The 20,413-nt window shown below is 33.5% G+C and overlaps 1 protein-coding gene across 9 annotated transcripts in view; it reads left to right on the top strand.

Annotated features, from left to right (window-relative positions):
• Positions 1-18,748, top strand: part of AGO3 (argonaute RISC catalytic component 3) — a 101,920-nt gene extending 83,172 nt beyond the window's left edge. For 5 of the 9 annotated variants that reach the window (XM_039851023.1, XM_039851024.1, XM_039851021.1 and 2 more), the window contains 3 exons: positions 763-864; positions 3,657-3,856; positions 5,614-5,965. In XM_039851023.1, the coding sequence (XP_039706957.1) occupies positions 763-864; positions 3,657-3,856; positions 5,614-5,722 (411 nt within the window). In that variant the 3' untranslated portion in view covers positions 5,723-5,965. Of the gene's footprint in view, positions 1-762; positions 865-3,656; positions 3,857-5,613 lie in introns of all 9 variants that reach the window. The other 4 variants (XM_039851028.1, XM_039851026.1, XM_039851027.1 and 1 more) reach the window with 2 other exon arrangements.
• Positions 18,749-20,413: the final 1,665 nt, after the last annotated feature.

The following is a 20,413-nucleotide window of genomic DNA, read 5'->3' as shown; positions in this document are numbered from 1 at the left end:
AGGAGATGGAGGTGAGTATATAGATGCATCTTAAAATGTTCTAGGAGCCTTTCGTTAGTTTGAATCATTTCATTCACATATCTGCTCAGAGAAGATTATAGTGTATTTCCTTAAAAGATGTTGAAACTGCTAGTGTGAAATAAAAGGAATAGGGACTTTGCAGTCATTGCCATGTTTGACTCTCAGTTTTGCCCATTATTGTATGCTAGTGGGCATATTGTTTCATATTCCTGAGCCTTAGTTTCCCGAAAACAAATAGGAATAATACCTAGCTTGCAGGATTATCCAGATTTGAAATACTGTATGTAAAGTACCTGACACATAAATGGTGACTATTATTGATGTTGTCAGCATTCTTTCTCTCTAAAAATATAGTGTTATCTAAGGAAAATGTTAATTTTCATAAATTACACAATCAAGAGTACCTGCTGTGCACAGGTACCATAAATTAGAGCACCTAAAGTAACTTGAAAAAACATTCTTTTTAAGTCTTCCACCCATATTGGTGTCAACTACCAGCTAAGCATCAGAAGAGACTAAAAATAAGAACTCTGTTGTTTATCAGCTCTCATGTACAGCAACATTAAGAATAGGAACCAGAACTAGAATAAGATCTGCTCATAATGCCTGCTTAAGTAATATTTCAAGCTGAAAGAAGTGAATCATGGGATCAGCCTATGTAGTTATACATTTTTAAAAGTGCTTTCAGATGCATTCTTTATATTTGTCTTGTTTGTTTAAACTTTGACAAAACAAATCCAGGTTGGAAGGAGTGGCAATATCCCAGCTGGAACAACAGTTGATACAGACATTACACACCCATATGAGTTTGATTTTTACCTCTGTAGCCATGCTGGAATACAGGTAAGCCTACGCTTTGGGTGAAATGTTTTAATTCAGGAACTTCCACTAATATGTATATTTTTTAAATCTCAGAAAAAGAAATACTTTTCTTTGCACTCCAAATTGTTTCCACATGAAATTAGATGAATTTCAGTAAATAAATTTCTTCCCCTGCCTTACTTTGACAGGGGTTTATTCCTATGAAAATACCAGAATATAAATAGTTTAGTAGAAGGACTCTCTCTAAACTGGGTCCTTAACCCAAAACTTCAAAAAAATTTTAAATACCTGATTGTTCCTTTGACATATGCTTCTTTTTTATGGTAATACTTCATGGAAAACTTTGACATTTACTGAACATGTAAAAGAGTTTAATTGTGGAATTATAGCTTTAAGTTGCATAATTTTAAGAGTCTTTTTTTTCTTTTCAGAAAATCTTTTTGCTAATTCGTTAGCTATACTTAGAACATGAGCTTTAATTGAATGCTTCCTAAACGTTCCAGCAGCAGAGAATGAATCCATATTCCTAAGATGTCTGAGAGAATGTCATCCAAAACTGTTTTAGGCCACTTGCCAATGATGAAATAGAAATTTCAGGAAGATGTACCTTACTGTACGGCTGTATCTTAAAGCTTTATTTCTTAATTTATTTTCTTTATTTATTATTATTTATGCCTTCAGCAGCTGGTCTTCCATCCAAGTGCTAACCAAGCCCAACCCTGCTTAGCTTCCGAGATCAGACATTGGGCTTGTTCAGGATGGTATGGCCGTAGACAGAATCTTAAAGCTTTATATTCATACACTTCACATACAGTAACCCCAGTTTCACTCTTACAGCTTTTAAATTATTGTCCCACACATTTATCTATGTTCTTATATCTGCTCCCCTTTACAGTCAGTGTTACACATTTTCATGGGGGTAGTCACTTAGCAAAACAAAATTTAAAAGACCTAGAGATAAAATCTATGTCATTGGAGTATATATTTAAACCTAGCATTTACCTCCATGTAGCCCAAGGAACACTACTGCTCTGACTTTTTAATAAATATTACAGAGGAGAAAAAAAATTCTCTGTTCAAATAAATTTTGGAAATTCTGGTTAAACAGATTTTTTTCTCTAGAACTTTTGGATACCACTGATATGCTGATGGTCATTATGAATCTTAAAAAAAATGACTATTTCCCCCAATGTATTTAGCCATTTGATTCTATTTATAGCCTAATTTCTGGTGGTTTTATTTATATATTATCTGTCTCGTCTCTGGAATACATGTCTTATTCATTACTGTGTGCCTGGCACCTGATACAAGACATGGCCTATATTAAATGTTCAGTAAATATTGAATGTGTGAATATTATTATATATGCATTATATACATTATATATATGCATTATAAACATATAATTTGGGAGAGGTAGATTTGATAATAATTTGAATTTTATCCCCGGAATCTTACACAGTGTCTGACAGATGATACTCAAATATTTTTTAAAGTATGAGTTAATCTTTCTACTTTGCCACTACCATTTCCTTAGTTCATACTTTTATCTAACACCAGAACTAATGCATCAGCCTCCCGACTACTCCTTTTGCTTTCAGTTTCTTTCTGTTTCTAATCCATCCTCCATATTATTGCTGGTGTTTCTTTTACAAAATTCCAACCTCATCACGCCTAAAAAAATCTCGTTTAAAAAAAAAAAAAATTGATCATTGTTTTCCAAATTCCTAAACATGTCATTCAGTCTGATTCTAAACTTTGTTTTCAGCTTCGTCTTTTCCACCTCATGTACCATACTCTATTCATACTAGTCTATTAGCTGTTCTCCAAATACGCCATTAAACATTAAGCACCTTGTGCTTTTGTTAAGGTGGTTCATTCTCTCTAGAGTCTCCTCACCTTAACCTCCCAAAAATGGCCAGATCTCACTCATTCCCCACTCAGTAAAGAACCAAGACTTACCCCCACAATTACTTCCTTCGGTATGCTTCATTTATTAGTTGTTTTATGATTATAGGTGCTCTAGCACCTCTACTCCTCTACAAATTATGTTTTCCAGAAGATAAGAAACTTTTGACTTTGTTTTCCTTTGAATGTGTAATACCTAACATAGTAACTAATACATAAGAGCTCAAGTACTTGTTCTGGTGTTTTTATATGGTAAAATATATATAACATATAACTTAGCATTTTAACTGTTTTTAAGTGTACAGTTCCATCACATATATATTCACATTATTATGCAGACATACCACCATTTATCTTCAGAACGTTTCATCTTCCCTGACACACTGTACCCTTTAAACACTAACTCCCCATTCCCTCCTTCTCTCAGCCTCTGGTAACCACCATTCTACTTTCTGTCTATAAATTTAACTATTCCAGGTACCTTATATAAGTGAATTGTATAATATTTGTCTTTTTTGTAACTGGTTTATTTTATTTAGCATGTCATCAAGGTTCATCCATGTTGTAGTATGTGTCAGACTTTTCTTTCTTTTTAAGGCTGAATATTCCATTGTATGTATAGACCATGTATTGTTTATCCATTCATCCATCAATGAATACTTGGGTTGCTTCCACCTTTTGGATATTGCGAATTGAACACAGGTGTGCAAATATCTGTTCGAGTCCCTGCTTTCACTTCTTTTGGCTATATGCCCAGAATCAATTAAATGGTTTTTTTTAATCGATTATCAATTAGAATATGTTTCACTAATGTACGAAGCTGGCTTTTTATATAACTTAGTCTGTGATGAATATTTATTTAAAAGTTTAGAAATCAACAGAATGTGTCACTGCCTTCTCTATAGGGTACCAGCCGTCCTTCACACTATCATGTTTTATGGGATGATAACTGCTTTAATGCAGATGAACTTCAGCTGCTAACTTACCAGCTCTGCCACACTTATGTGCGCTGTACACGATCTGTTTCTATACCTGCACCAGCGTATTATGCTCACCTGGTGGCATTCAGAGCCAGATATCATCTCGTAGACAAAGAACATGACAGGTAATATAAAAGCTGTATAACAGATACAGATTCTCACCCAAATCCAAATATGGCCTGCATGTAGGATTTTCTTGAGAAATTTCTTTAAATGTTTCCAATGTAAGTATGTGCCTCTCTGTTTGCCATAAACTACTGCCATTTAAAGTTCCACAAGCTATTAGAGGAGTCAATGATCCGTGTGAAAAACAATGATAATCAGAACTGAGTGCCCAAGATAAGGGTTCCCATTAAAATGTGCAGTCTAGGCTTATTAGCATGATATATTAGCTTATAGCATGATCTAGTGATTTAATTGCTTTACCAAATGAACTCAAGAGAGAGATTATTGATAATAAAAATGATATATATTTTGATAAAATTATAGTATGTCTGGGATTTGCTTCTAAATAATCCTGGACAGGTGAGAGAAGTAAAATTGGCCTTGAGTTAATTATTGAAGCTGGGTGAATTCCTACATTATATCAGCCTCTATTTTTTAAAATATTTTTGAAATTTTCTACAACAAATATTTTTCAGAATTATTGCATCAGAATAGGGTTTGTTTTTATGTTCATTGCCAATTTTCTTTTAAGTAATTTTTTATTTTTCAATTACAGTTGATATACAATATTAAATTAGTTTCAGGTATGCAGCATAGTGGTTAGACATTTATATATATGTGAAGTGATCACCCTGATAAATCTAGTATCCATCTGACACCATACATAGTGGTTAGACATTTATATATATATGAAGTGATCACCCTGATAAATCTAGTATCCATCTGACACCATACATAGTTTTTACAATATTGACTATATTCCTTATGCTGTATTTTACATCTCCATGACTATTTGTAACTACTAATTTGTACTTCTTAATCCCTTCTTTGTCACTCATCTGCCAACACCCCTCCCATCTGGCAACCGTCAAAATGTTCTCTGTATCTATGAGTTTGCTTCTGTATTGTTTATTTGTTTTGTTCTTTAGATTCTACATATAAGTGAAATTATATGCCATTTGCCTTTTGCTGTCTGACTTACTCCACTCAGCATAATACCCTCTAGGTCCATCCGTGTCATTGCAGAAGGCAAGATTTCATTCTTTTTTGTGGCTGAGTAAATTCCATTGTATATATGTACCACCTCTTATTTATCCATTTATCCATTGATGGACACCCAGGCTGCCTCCATATCTTGGCTGTTGTAATTAATGCTGTGATTAACATATGGGTTGCACATGTCCCTTCAAAATAGTGTTTTGAGCTTTTTCAGATAAATACCCAGAAGTGGGATTACTGGGTTCTTTTTCGACTCTTTTTATAGCCTTTGTTTTAAACTGGTATAAGTATTGCTACCCCAGCTTTTTTTTTTTATTTTCATGAAGTATCTTTTTCCATCCCTTTACTTTCAGTCTGTGTATGTCTTTCGATCTGGAGTGTCTCTTGTAAGCAACATATATAAAGGTCTTGTTTTCTTATCCATTCAGCCACCCCGTGTCTTTTGATTGGAGCATTTAATCCATTTACATATAAAGTATTTGTTGATAGATATGTAGTCATTGCCATTTTATTCATAGTTTTTATCTTTTTTTTTTTTTTCTGAAAGTAGTCAGTCCCTTTAACATTTCTTCTAATACTGGTTTGGTGGTGATGAACTCACTTAGCTTTTTTTGTCTGGGAAGCTCTTTATCTGTCCTTCGATTCTAATTGTTAGCTTTTCTGGGTAGAGTAATCTCAGTCGTAGGTCCTTGCTTTTTCATTATCAATTCTCTTACAGTGCTGAAGGAAGTCACGTTTCAGGACAGAGCAATGGGCGAGATCCACAAGCTCTTGCCAAGGCTGTACAGATTCACCAAGATACCTTACGCACAATGTACTTTGCTTAAAAAGTCCAAGATTATTCTCTGAGAGGAAGAACTGAAAGATGAATCGACATACAACGTGTTTCCAGTGGAGTTCGTTGAGTGGGGATGCCTGCAGCCATACAGAAACCAACACTGTGGGGACCAGGGTCTGATTTTTATGTTGATACAAGTAAGATTGTTTACTTCATCAAGGAACACAGCACTATTATGCAATATGAAACCAGCCAACAGCGCTTTTGTGCGGTCTCCTGTAGGAAGTATCGCCAATGTTTTGTTTTCACTTTCTTTGTAGTCTAACCCTTTTAATGCCTTTACCTCAAGTTGCTTGGCAGCACAACTATCTTTGCAAAAAAAAAAGGTAAATGATGGTTTAAAAAAAAACACCTACATGAATAATCAGTGATTGTTCACAATTGTGTGTGCAAAAAAATTAATGTGCATTCATGTATTGTAAAAGGTATCTGTATATTTTAAATATATACATATATACTTCATATGCATATATATCTGGATCTACATTTATAATAGATATATATGTTCTTTGTATATATTTTATAGTTCATTCCATTGGGGAACTTCCTTTCCCTTTTATTATCCTCCCACCACCACTTTTATTTCTCTCTCTACCTCCCTTGCCTTCATCGCCTACATTTTTTTCCCCTGATGCTACCAGTGACATTCAAATGTTCATGTATCTGGTTCATTTGAATATGAAGCATGGCAAACTAGACTTTTTTGTTTTGTTTTGCACACCCTCTCCTGTCTCTTGTCTCATACACAATTCTGAGCCCTCAACTCGATATTGCTTTCTTAAGAAACAAAATTATTTTATATATATATGGTTTTATGAGAGTTTGTGTTTGCCCCCTCCAAATTTACATTTGCCATTTGTGCAATGTGTACATAAGCAGTAGCAACCTAAACTATTCTTTTTCTTTAGTGAGTTTGTTAAAGCTGCTATAAATATAAAACCTTGTCAAAAGTTTAACTCTTTCTCTCTACAAGTGATGTGTATTCTAAAGCCTTTTGTTTCTATGGGTTATACATGGAAATCTCTAAAAGCTTTTATGAAGAGTAAATATTTTAAATGATTAGAACAAAATAGGGTTGAGGCCTCTGAAGTTGGGTCAAGAGAGAAGGGATTGTTGAGGTATTTTTAATTTTTTTTTTTTTTTTTGCTAGTTTACTTGCTGCCTCTCATACCTTAATGTGCTTTTCATATATATATTTTTATATATATGTTTGTATATATATAAACATATATGTATGTGTTTTGAAGTATAGCTTCCTTTTCTTTTCTATTTATTAGAATAGTGTTTTAATAATTATAGAACCATATTGGCAACATCTTTTATAGAAATAATCATGTTTATTTTAAGAACTGACAACTTGTTTTTGCTATCTTTTAGTGCAATAAGCAGTTTTAAAGGAAAGCTGTGTCTGTTTGATGTTTTTATCACAGATAGTGGAAGAAACAGGCACCTTCATAATTTTAAAAGGGCAAAGTAATACAGCCTTAATTTCAGAAGGAAAGTTTTGTAATTTTCAAGTCTCAAGCATGTCTTTAAAAATCATAATGAAAATGAAGGAAGTTAATATCCTAGATAAGTCTGACCTTGAATATTAAAAATAAAGTTGAATTTTGATTTAAGATATGACCACGATAGATGAAAATTTATAAAGTATTTAAATTTTTTGAAAATAAATTATGTTTATTGAAGAATCATACTGGTTACATTCCCATTTTCATTGACTAAAATTAATCAGGAAAATGTGGCCATTTAAACTTTTTTTTTTTTTTTTTTGCTTATTTATTACCAGTGTAACTTTCCTTTTAAAATTAGGGTTATGGTGACAAAGGAAGTTAAGACTTTATTTTAAATGCGCTAAGTCAGTGAAATGTGGAAAAAAGTTTTGCAAAACTTTCATTATATAATTATTTCACTTTAAGGTATTAAAAAGTACTATGAAGTTGTCAAAACCAAGTTCACCAGTAACATTGGATTCAGGGGAGCTTTGCACTTTGTGACTCATGAAAATGCATTTTAATTATTATTATTTTTTTTTTTTTTGCACTGGTTCAGAGTATAAATATTACAGATTGTTTCCAGTGGGCATTGTTGTTAACCTTTTGGAATTCCATCTGCTCATGAAAACGAATGGATTAGTTCTACAGTTTCTCTCTTACCTATAACCCACTCTTATTGCCAATTTACTGTATTTTGAGCCTAAAACCTGAGCCCATGTCCTCCAACAGGTATGAAATCTTTTATCCCCCTGCCAGAAAACTAAGTACTGTATTTTGTATGTTTATTATATTGAAATGTCTGAAATGTAATTTACAACACTGTTTCAAAGCCCTTTACATGAAGTAATATTTGTATAGTATATACGTTTTTCTTCCAACCTTCCCCCACCTCCTCCAAAAAGTCCTTTAAAGCATGTATGTTTTTTTTACATTGAAATTTCACTGACTGTAGTAGTCAGAACATGGACGAGAGAAAATGGTGTATCCTACGTGGTAAAAACTTGATTGCTATATGCTCATTCAATATGAGTAAAACATCTTTTATTAATGGGAGTTGCACAGATTCATGTGGGAAACTTTAGGGTCCAGGGAAGAACTGTAGATATCCTTTCCCTATTTACTGCTTTACTTAATTTTCAGTTACTTAGTTTCACATGCACTTGAGTGAAGCCCATAATTTAAATCTATTTAGAAGGACTTTTACAGAGGAAAAAAAAATTTTCAATATAAAGCTTTACCTTTGAAGTGAGTTCTTTTTTAGGGTTTCTTTCTTACAGTTTCAACATTACTAGTTTAAGGTTGGTTAACTAGAAAGAATGTGTATATTTCTATTTTGCTTACTAACAAATTGGTAATCAAATTTAATTACAAGAAACCTGTGCTTAGAATTTTAAGATAAAAGACTGAGAGGGAAATACTTTTTTGAAATTTCTTTTAATTATTATTGCATTTCTAGTGTAGAATTCCTGATCTTTTTTATTTTTTTAAAAAAGTTGTTTTGAATTTAATGGCCTTGAAATTCAGTAAAGATCTTTCTGTTCCTGCCCTTGCTCACTGACTATATAACAAATGCTAAATTTGTTCTGATGCTTTCTATGATGTGTAAGAGTGACTTTAAAATATTAGTCCCAGCAACTGATACAATTGATTTTCATGTGAAGAAGAGTTGGGAGTTTAATGTATATTCTGGATAGCAAATGTGTCTATGTAAAGTGCTGATACATGTTGTTACATTACAGTATCAAGTTACTGGCATTGAGGACCATACATTTATAATACTGTAGCTGCTATATTTATTTAAGTAGAGTCTGACAGTTACTGCACTAAACAATAAGGAGATGAGCAGGATTCAAGGCTAGTGTTAGACATCCCCCTTGCCCTTTTTTTCCTAAATGAGATCAAGAACATGAAATATCAAGGTAACAAAGGGTGCTACCATTTTAGTTTAAATATAATATCAGGATGCTCTTTCTTTGTTTTAGAAATGGATTTTTACTTTAGTAGTTTTGAAAAAGGGTACGTCAACCTCTTCAGTACTGGTTTTTGGCATATTTTCACAGAAGTAAAGATGCCCTTTATTTTTTCTTAATATTTTATCTTTTAACAAATTTATCAGAAAAAAATATTCTTCTATGGAAATCTTTCTGTGTGTAGCCTATTTATTTCTCTTCCTAGAAGAGAGTCTAGAAGGGACTCTGGTAGGAATAGACTGGGTGTCTTGGAAGGTACTTGATAAAAATTCATCTCTAAATTCTAAAATAGGATCTCTTATCCTTCTAAAAAGCTATACTAGTTTTTCAAACAAGGTTCTCTGATGACCCACCACTGCCTAATGTTTACTTGTATATTTACTTTAAAATGGATTTTAGTATGACAAACTTAGTCATGACAAGGTATGACTTAAGGTATGTCTAAGGAAATAAAAGCTTAGTTGCCATTCAGTAGAAATAGCTGGCAGAGCATCTCAGCGTTTAAAGAAAAGAACACTCAGAGTGCCAGTAATAGATTTGAAGTAATTAGATGGATTATAGGCCAGGAATTAGAGACCGTTATTTAAGGAATTTGGTGGATGTTTTCAGAGGCTTACATGAATTCGCCAGGGGGGGGTTAATTTTAATGAAATCAGTGAAGCCAGCCACTTGGATTTAGCTAGAATATTTTGTAGTCTTGGTATTTCAAACTTGATAGGAATGTTTTGCCAAGAAGCTTAACTGACAACTCTGCATAATTTTTATTCAGTATCATAAAACCTGAGTTAAATATTTGCTTCACTCATCATCTTAGAGGTTCTCCTATTGAAAACTTTTAAAGACAAGTTGTCCCTAACAGTAACTTGCTACTTAAATTACCTTTTATGAGTTATCTGTCAAGCTTCATTGCACTGGCATCTTTATTTTGGCTTTTTTTTTATCCCTATGAAGTTTTAATCCTTTTCATTCTTTTTGAGAATTTGTAGATGTCTTAAAGCTTCAATAATAATAGTTGGGAGACTTTATATCAAAGTAGGCCTTCCTGCATGGCAGTATAACCCTGATTCTAGAGTCTGTCTGTATTTTCCTATTTCTCTCCCATTTGATCATATAAAGCACTTTTGTGATTCTGTAGGTCAAAAATAAGCCAAGAAAAAATGGGTAAAATCAGTACTTCAGAAATGTGAAAGTGGGAATTTTCTCCAAAAGATCTTTTTTTAAAAAAACTTCTTGTTTATACTAAGAAATTCTTGATCATTGGCAATGTTAGAAATGATACTATGATTAGTAAAACCGAAGCTGATTCCCAGGAGGAAAAAAAATCAATATCTTTCTCTGTTCTCGCTTCACTTGTATCTGTCTGTCTCTAGATAGATGATAGATCGATCGATCTCACAAAGGGAAAAATATTTTTGACTTTTTCCTACTTTTAAAAATGGTACATTTCTGTCTATAGTTTTCCATGTCGGTCAAAATAATTTCTTTTAACTAAGATATAATGGTGAAGGCTTGTGCTAATATTATCTACTGATAGTTGAGTTTTATTTTTCTTTACCCATCAAAGATAGTACTCTAGATTTTTTACGTTGTCGCTTAAGCCTCAAGAATCTTTTACTCTTAAAGTATAGAAGTTAAAGGTTCTAATTTGCATTAAAAATAGAAAGATAATAAATTTAACAGGGAGGGTTGAGATTTACCATTGAGAAACCTGTTAAAGTATCAGGCAGCAGTGTGACAAAATTAAGATCTTGTTAAATCATATATCCAGCCTTTGGTCTCCCTTTCTTTTTGATATCAGTGTCTGAGGTAACCAAAATCTAATGTTGTATCTATGTTAGGATCTCAGTAAAGCAAAAGATGTTCTTCAGGGTAGATGCTGAATTAAATTTTTTAATCATGTTTTAAAGCAAGGTGGTTCTTAGAAAGTGCCTTTTCAGAAGATGGTGCTGTAGATTTTTATTTTTCAAATAGTATGAGGCTAAAAAATTTAAAGATAAATTATTTTAGAACTCCAAGAGTTAGACAGTTTCATATAAATAATGTTATTTGTTGTCCTGAATTTGGTCCCAGGGAATGACGGTAAAGCTTTTCTTTGGTAAAGTATCTAGGTAAATACTCACCAAATGTATTTTGTAAGTTTAAAAACAAAATTTTTAACGCTTTCAGTTCTCAGCTATGTTGAAGGTAATCTATAAGGCACATGAAACAGGAAGTCTGCTTAACTTTTTAACAAAAGTATGGGTAAAGTGCCCAAAGGGAAAGGTAACTTGCCAGGAATTATGTCCCTTTTTATTTTTGCCCCCAGTATATATTGACCCTTTTGTAAATACCTATTGGCAACCTTTTCTAAATAATCTTTATTAAAGAAGACTGCTTATAAAGGGAGAGCCAAGTCATCATGAAAATCATGGAAATCAGTTTAAGAGAAAAAGTAAAATGATTATGTCTCTGTCTTTAGGGAATTTTTCTTTTTTAAGAACTAAGAAACATTTTAAATGATTCTCTTTTTTTTAGAATGGAGGAACTATGAAAAACAATGACAGTGTATCTAAAGGGTATAATCAGTTAGTTAGAAATAGAACATGCAAAATTGGACTTTGGAAAAATAAACAAATAGAAGGAGAATAGCAGGACCATTCATACTTATTAGAAATTTAGTAATCTACCAGAAAGCAATTTTCCCCCAGATTAGGAAGCAGTAAACACAGTAAATGATCACCTCACCAGTTCTTGTTTGTGAATTTGGTGAGCATTCCTCCAGAAAAGAATAGACTAAAAACAAACAAAAAACACCACACCTCAGTAACTTTGTATGCTGCATTATGTAATAATAATAGTAAAATTATATTGATTGCGTGGCGTGTACTGCGTCTGTTTGCAAATATACATGCACATTAAGCTTTTTCATTTTTTATAATGTCTTAATAGCAATTATGAATTTATTTTTTTAATAATTTTTGTATTGTGATGTTTATATTTATTGGCAATTTGTGTGCAACTTTTATATTTTGCTTAGATGTTGGTTTTAAGGTATTTTATTTTTATAGATATTTCTAGCTTTTCTTCTTTCTTTGTAATATTAGCAAAGATTAAAATGGAATGTTAATATTCCGACCAAACTACTAATTCTATAAAGTCTAGAGTTTGGATTTTACCAATAAACCATTAACACTATTTTCTAACTTAGAATATTTAATGTTGTTTATATAGTGGGCATTAAAGACAGTCTTTAGAGAGATTTCTAAACGTGGAGGGAAGGTGGGGCTTGTCCGTAAGTTGATTTCTTTCCCTTAAGTAACAAACTAACACTAACAGATTGGACTTATTTTACCCGATCTGCACTTCTTGGGCAACCTGTCAAATTATTGTTGCATATTTTTTTTAACTTCAGCTACATTCAAGCTGCTTAAATGGTCACATCATCCAGCATTAGGATTATGATACCATTTTTATAAGCCTGGAAAACAAATAGCACATGATCAAGAACTCATTGATAATTGACTTGAAATGGGATTTTTTTTCCCCATAATTATATTACATGGAAGATTTGGTACCCTGATCTTTTCCCTAGCATACTTTGAAGCTGATTCAACTCTGAGCATCAGTGAAGAAACATAGTTTAAGTGGCTAGGTAGAGCTACGGATAAAGACTGATTCATGTAGTATTTCAGTTAATTAAAAATTTAACAAAGTAGTAATTTATTAATGTGAATTAATTGGAAGGCAATGAAAAGTATTATTATAGAATATTAATTTTAAGCATATATGGGCACTCCATTTTCCTAATGAATATATCAAGTTTATTTATATTGGCAACTAATTTTTTATAAAGGTACGTGAAAAAAGGCGAATTCTCTTAAACAGATAAGCTATTTCCTTTGTATTTTTACACTGTGAATTTGCTAGGTAAGCCATTTTTTCTGTAAGAGATTAAAAGGTAAACTTTACCCCATCCTCTGAGTTTTAAATTCTAAATTACTGGGGCTCAATGTGTGACATTTTACTATACTATAATCTATTCTTCTACTGAGAAGGGGGTAAATGAGAAAGTTTCAAGAAATTATAATTGGGAAATTGTTATTTTTATATTATGTAAAAACTTACAACTTAAAATGAATCAGCATGTGATTTTTATAGACATTAGCCATATCATTTCTTTTTGCATTTATGGCAGTTACAGTGGTTTTTATATAGATATATATAAGGTACTATGCTGAGCTACTTCCCTCACCCCCACATCGAGTATTAATTGAAGATTGGTACTCTGGTTATAGCAATTTGTTGCTACTAAATAAAAATCAAAAAGTTGGAAATATTTTTGTTGTAAGCGTATGCCCCCTCATAACGGTATTTACTGTCCTTATAACTTTAATAGTTTTATTAATTGTGTTTCAACATTGTCCTAGGTTGACAGGCATATAATTCTTATAGACCAACATTTTTTAAGGCAGCTTCAAGTAGAAATAGTCCCTTTTTTTTTTTTTTCTTCTGAAAGGTCATCGGAACCTGACATGTAGAGCCTTTTTTTGCTCTTTTAATTGGTTGGCTCCGAAAATCAAGGTACCTGTCATCAGTACTAAATTACTGTGGTGAAGTACTTGGTGACTTATCTGTGTTTAGTTTACATTTATAGTCACATGCCACCTCTTAAGAAAGAAATATTTGTGCATTAAGTAATAGTTCATCCCAAAAAAAAGAACTGTCATGAACACTCTTATATGAGTAGAAAACAGATGGGAGTATAGGTCATTAGAACTTTCCTTTTTTTGGTTTTATTACATCCAAAAATTGACTCTATATATATCTATAATTTTATGTTTGAAGTTTAAGAGATTGTGCCAGAAACTAAAGAGGGAGATTACTCTGATATTTAACGCCTAAGTCTTTCCATCTTTATTTACTTCATGGCTTTAGTTTGAAGGACAAACAAACAGATATCCCTTAATTTGGCCCTTTAATAATATTTTTAGAACCAAAGAAGGAAAGACTCTACAAAGATGTTGCAGATGTGACTCTATCTTTGTATCGTAAGAACCTGTGAAAACAAGGTCTTTGTAAAGAAATGGACTGGTGGGATTGTGAGAGTATGTGGTAAGGAGAGAACAAAGAAAAGGTTTCTTTGCTAGGATCCTTGGACAGAACCTTACAGTTTAATATTTGTTTAATATTTGTCAAGTTCTCACAACCACATTGTAAAAGAGTGACAGTTGCTATTTGAACCTACAGAAGAGACCTAAGAAGAGTACTCTCTAACCTGAGTTTATTTCATGTTGTTGTCCCAAATATAAAGCTGCATCTATTCCTGTTAAATTTGAGTCTTGGAAGTTGCTTCTGAATTATAATAAAGAAATTAAATGAAGTAGTTATCCTTAAATAGAGCCATGGCGTTGCTATCAACATGGCCTGTCTCCCTTTTCCCTTTACATAGACTACACCAAGCAGGGCCTTACAAAATAGTCTTTTCTGTAACGAAAACGTTTTTGGTGAAAGGTTCAGGAAAAACAATGGTAGGTTGTAATGAAGGGGGAATTTTGCCTAACATAGACAGTCCAGCCAAGCTAATGGACTCAATTTGGCCCCAAATTTAAAAAGAGGAAGCTTTGGTTTTAGTAGCAAGAGACTTGGCTCTCCAATGGTAATTAACTGCAAATATCTCCGTGTTTCACAGAAAGTGAATGGTCTCATACTATTGATAATGACCCTGCGAATGTGCACGTGTTCTTTTTCTAATTCAGAAATCAGGAATAGCAAGCAGTAACTGAAATCTCATAGTTTGTCCCTATAAGATTCTTTAAAAATTTTGCAGGCATTTTCTCATTTCTTAGCCCAGGGTACAACCTCTTTCTCCTTTTTAAAAAAGAAAAAAAGGAGATTTAGAGGCAGTTTATATAGAATTTCTACTACAAGTAAATAATAGAGTCTTTAAAATTCTTGGAGAAGGAGGATCACATGTGATAAGTTACAGCTTGATTGAGAGACTCCTTGAGCACTTTCTTCATGTTTGGGTTCTAAAGTTTTTCCTTTGACATACCATTCTTTTATTTAGTTGAGTGCCATTCCGTTTTGTAATATAACTGGTCGTTTTATACCATTTATGAATTGTGCAGTTCTTACCCCCCACCCCCCTTACACACACACACACACACATTCTCTCTCTCTCTCTATCTCTCTCTCTCTCTGTTAAAAATAAGAGGCATAAAACAAAATATATATATAAGGAGAATCACTAGAATGTAATTTTAGTTATTGTAGATGGAAGGAAACCCTAACTTGGTTAAGAGAATTAAGAGTGAAAGTGTTAATGCTGCAGGTATGATTTCTAGCCATAGAAATTTTTTGCTAGCTATAGAGTGATAATGTGGAAAGAATATATATCTGAAATATGTTATAGCAAAGTGATCAAAGAAAATCATTTTTGAAAGTAATATTTCTTCTGCAACCGAGATCCCCATATATTCTTAAGGAAAATTAATACAGCTTCTGGTTTTAATGAATCAGTCTCATTTAAACTTAAAAAGGTTTGCGACTTTTATTCTGACATTTGTCTTCTTAGATACGTAAAAATACTGAATGAACACTTAGACTGTTCTTTCCTCTTAATTTACATATTGATTCATTCAGACTTCAGTTAACTATATCTCACATATCCCTCTTGGTGTGTGCAAAACATTAAAATGTTTTAACACATTTCCTAGTCGAGCCTGAGCTGTAAATAAGAAGGCACAAAGTGTTTTCAAACATAGGAACTTTCAGAAGACCACAAGTGGAGAAAGACTGTTGAGAACTTGTTGCCTTTCAGAGTGTACTTGGAGTTGAGTCAGCACTGTGCCACTAATGCGCTGTGTCGGTGGGCAATTCTCTTAATCTCTTTGTGCCTAGTTTCTCCATGTAAAATGGTAGTGATAATACCTGCCCTCACCTACCTCACAAAGTTGCTGTAAGAATAGGATGATGTTTGTGACAGTGCTTAAGCTCTTCAGAAGTTCAAGATAATATAATCTTGTCGTATGAATGGTTCATTTAGTTGGCCTCTATGAAAGTATCTTTAATTACCATAGATCATTTTACCAAACAAGTATGAGAGAAACTTGGGCCTTATTGTGGTATGGTGTTCACTTACAAACGTATCCTGTTCTTGTTTTCTCCCCTGCTAGATATTCAGTGCACAGTTTTTCTTTATAATAATCCTTGGCAAAGTGTAACTTCAAAAACCAAACTCCTTTTAGTGGTGCTATGGCAGCTGCGATTGTATTTTGAGGTAGATTAATGTGGAGAAACCATTAGATAATCAGAAATTAACTTTGCCTTTTGCCTTTCAGGCATTTTCGCTACATGCTGGCATCAGAGGCAATTATACAACCAGATAGTTACCCCTTTGTTTCTTAGCGGATTTTTGGTACATTGTTTTGGAGTAAGGGGTTAGGTTTGAAGGAGGGAAGTGTGCTTATTTCACTCATCGCTTTGAGAGTTGAACCTTGCTTTCCAATTACCATGTCTGTAAAAGATAAAATATAGTAAGTTTTTTCTTCATTTTAGTTCAGTTCTGAGCATCCGCAGGTGCTATCAGGCAGCCTGATATCTTCGTGGGTGGTGGGCAGACCTTACATTTCAGTAGCCTTCTCCATTTTCCTGGGGAGAGGATGCTTTTGTTTCTAGAAAATAACAAAGGGCACATCACCACGGGTTGTGTAAGCAATTCCTTGTTGCAACAGACGAGTTTTTGGTTTTGTTTTTGTTTAAGAAAAATAATGCATTTTAGGTACACAGGGTATGAATACATTCAACATTTATTTTTTATCTCTATAGATGCTGACCTCCCCTTGTGCAAGCAGTTGGGATTTTCTAACTCATCTAACATAGGTGGTGTCTGTGTTAGTTTTATAGGATAAGAAGAAGAATTGCAGGTACTAGAAGTAAAAAGTTGGGGAGATTCATGCTCGGAAAATAAATCCACCTTGCTGAGTGAGACAGCTAAGAGCATTGATATATCAGGAATACTTTTAAACAATTTTTGCAGTAATTTGTAGCTTTAATGTCTCTCTTCAATTATGGACCCGTAAAAGTATTAGTGTATCTCGTGAATAAAGATCATTCTTGTAGATTAGTATACGGATGCATTCATAGGCTGTGGGAAGCAGTGGCGTGTGTGTGTGTGTGTGTGTGTGTGTGTGTGTGTGTACTATGTTTATAACACTGTCTATTACATAAGTTTATATAGAAAAAAATATGTTTCTTTAGTGTTTGGGGGACTAAAATTGTAATATAACCATTCCAGTGTGATCTGACCACTCACTCTAGAGAATATTTATATTACACACAAATGCACACCCCTAAAGCGTTGCTAACTGCTCCCAGTTTAGATAATTGCTGCTTTAAAAAAAAAACAACAACAACAACAACAACTAAGTAATGGAGGAGGAAATAGCACTCTTTTTAAAGGGGCTTTTCTGAAAAGTAAAATGTAAATGTAGGACATGTGGAGAGGGTGGGGACACCTGCAGATGTCCTACAGGTGGGCAAATAGCCTTTTAAATTTTGCTTTTTAACCATCTTGACCGTGTGTGCCTATTTGTATTGCAGATGTGAACTATTTTTGAGGGTCAATATCAGTATGTTTTGAAACTGAATTATTACATAAAATCAAAGTAACTTCTTTTTTTTTTCCATCCTCCTTTTCCACACTAACTATTCTTGCCAAATATTTCTACTGATACCAAGTTTCAGCATGGTAAAATAATGAGACTCTCAAACCTCCTCCTTCTTCTTCCCGACCCTGTCTTGGCTTTTCATAAGTAAGAACAATTTACTGTAGTAATTTGAAGACTGCAGAATTTCAAAATGTTTGTCTATAAGCCTTCCTTTGTCAATGTTTGGTTATACAGTAACATCAGTTAAAACAGTGGAGTGAGTCTGAATTTGTAATATGCTATAGGACCAGATAAGATCTTGAATGATACTAAATTTGACTGGCATATTTTATTAAGAGGAAATTGGAACTTTGTATGGTGGGAGTGGGGGCAAATCTATGATATATATGTAATCACTGTATAATCAGAAATACCAAATGCTGAATCCTATCACTGTGTACTTGGGGGCCAGGCTTTGGATTTTACTGTCATCTTAATTCCTTGAAGACTATATATAATTATGAGCAGAAGGCAAATAAACAAAAGTACTTTTTTTGGTATTTAAAGTTTGGTAGTAAATTTTCTACTTTTCATTAATTTATCTTCCCCAAAAAATTACTACAAAAAAATTAGGATTGAGATTGAGAAGCTTGAAGAAGCCGCTTTTTAAGCAGTTCAGTAACTTACAATATATTGTTAAAGAAATTGTCATCATTCTTTCTGAGCCAAACTGTCACTAAAATGTCCTGTGACAGAACCACTCCTCTTTGTTCTGCCATTCTGCATTATTGGAAGGGTTCTATGTTGTATTTGTTTTTAAATCCTTGATTTTATTTTCTAAATGGTTTTAATGTTGCTTAGCTTCAGTTTGAAGTGTAACTTTCACTAATAACTGCAATAAAAAGAAAAGCTTTGCTCCAAACTTTCTATTGTGTGGTCATCATTACAGCTCTTCAAGTAAAGAGAGCCAGTGTGATACAGTGGGCTAAAAACCTGGATTGCATGACACTCTTGACTGGTTTCTTGATGCTTCTAAATCTCAGTTTCCTCTGCTATAAGAAGATAACAGTACAGTTGGGACATTAAATGAGATACTATATGGAAAGTACCTAATAGTACTGGGCATGTGGATAGAGCTCAGGTTTTAAAGAGGTTCTTCCCCTCATTCTATTTTCCTTTAAATAAAATGGGTGGAGGGGAAAGAGGGGAAGGAAAGAAGTCAGGCTTACAAACTGCCAGGCAGTGAACGAATTTAAGAATAATTAGGGAAAAAAGGAAACAAATGAACTGGGGACTCTTCACAGGCCCTGAAGTACACAGCCCAGGTATAATAAGCAAGAAAACACAACGAAAATTTTGGGAACCAGCTCTTAACAGTCATAACTGTATAACTTTAGGTTTATCATTTCATTTTATAATTGAAGTTATTGGACTAAAATCAGAGGTCTCAATTTGGCAGGCCAATTTTGGCCTGCAAATAATTTTTGGTGTTTAAAATAGTTTCCTTAGTTGCTAACATTTTAATAAGCAGATCTCACATAAAAATCCAGATTTTGTCTTCCCTTGCAAAGTGAGGAGATTCAGCCAATTCCCAGTATTCCTTCCTTCACGGCTGCCATCAGGGGAATCTCAGTAGTGGTTTCCCCCTTTGGATGAGGCAAACTCTCTCCACAGCCCAGCCTGCACAGTCATTTTTCCTTTGCCATCACTGGCTCAAAGGAACCCTAATGTAAGGTAAGGCCTCCAACCAATGCAGGAAGGCCTTTGAGGACATGCTCCTTACCTGGGGGTAACTCACTACTTCTAAACAGTCTGGCCTAAATAGTAAAAACTTACTACTTCATAATTTTCATTTACCCTATTTATGTTCTCTAGAACATCAGAAAATTAAGTCTAATCCCTTCATGCTATTATGTATTCGCCATCCCAGTCTTCTCCCAGCTACCTGTCCCCAAACTCTCTACCACCCTAACAGTACTGTTTGTGTTCTTGAAGGATCTTGTAACTGATGCTAAAGAAGCACTTGAAGATGCTTTTAGGAAACTAGGTCAATCTGTCAATGCCAGGAAAGGATGCAAATCATTTTTCCAATATTTGATAAAATGTTTTTATCGTAAAGGGGCCTGAAATCTCTAGTTTTATCTGTAGGAGAAATATGATTGTTTTCCTGTGTTGTTACTTCTACAGTTTCCGCAGTCTGTAAAGATTTCTGCAATGCCTTTATAAAGCAGCACTTTCCTCTGTTACAATATTTTCCTTTAAGAATAATGCTTGGGTTAAAATTTTATTTATAATTATAAACAAAACAGACACCTTAGTGACAGGATTATGAAGCCTAATATGTCTGATTCTCAGCAGAAACAAAATGTGAATAGACTCTTTCGCTGAGTGATTTTAGAAACAGCCCCGTCAAAAGTACTTGAAACTGCTAAATCTACAAAATTGCTCCTTCTTTACTATAATGTATCCTGCTAAATGGAATCTGCACATTATATTGTAAAAGCTAAAACCAAAAATCGAACATAGGAATAGTTTTGATGCTGCACCAGATGGGATTTTAGTCACCACCATCATTCAGACAGTTTTC

The sequence above is a fragment of the Pteropus medius genome, unplaced genomic scaffold (assembly GCF_902729225.1).
Source record: "Pteropus medius unplaced genomic scaffold, Ma_sr-lr_union100, whole genome shotgun sequence".
Classification (NCBI taxonomy): domain Eukaryota; kingdom Metazoa; phylum Chordata; class Mammalia; order Chiroptera; family Pteropodidae; genus Pteropus; species Pteropus medius.
The sequence above is the reverse complement of the archived record's forward strand: the minus strand, read 5'-3'. Positions and strand labels throughout refer to the sequence as shown.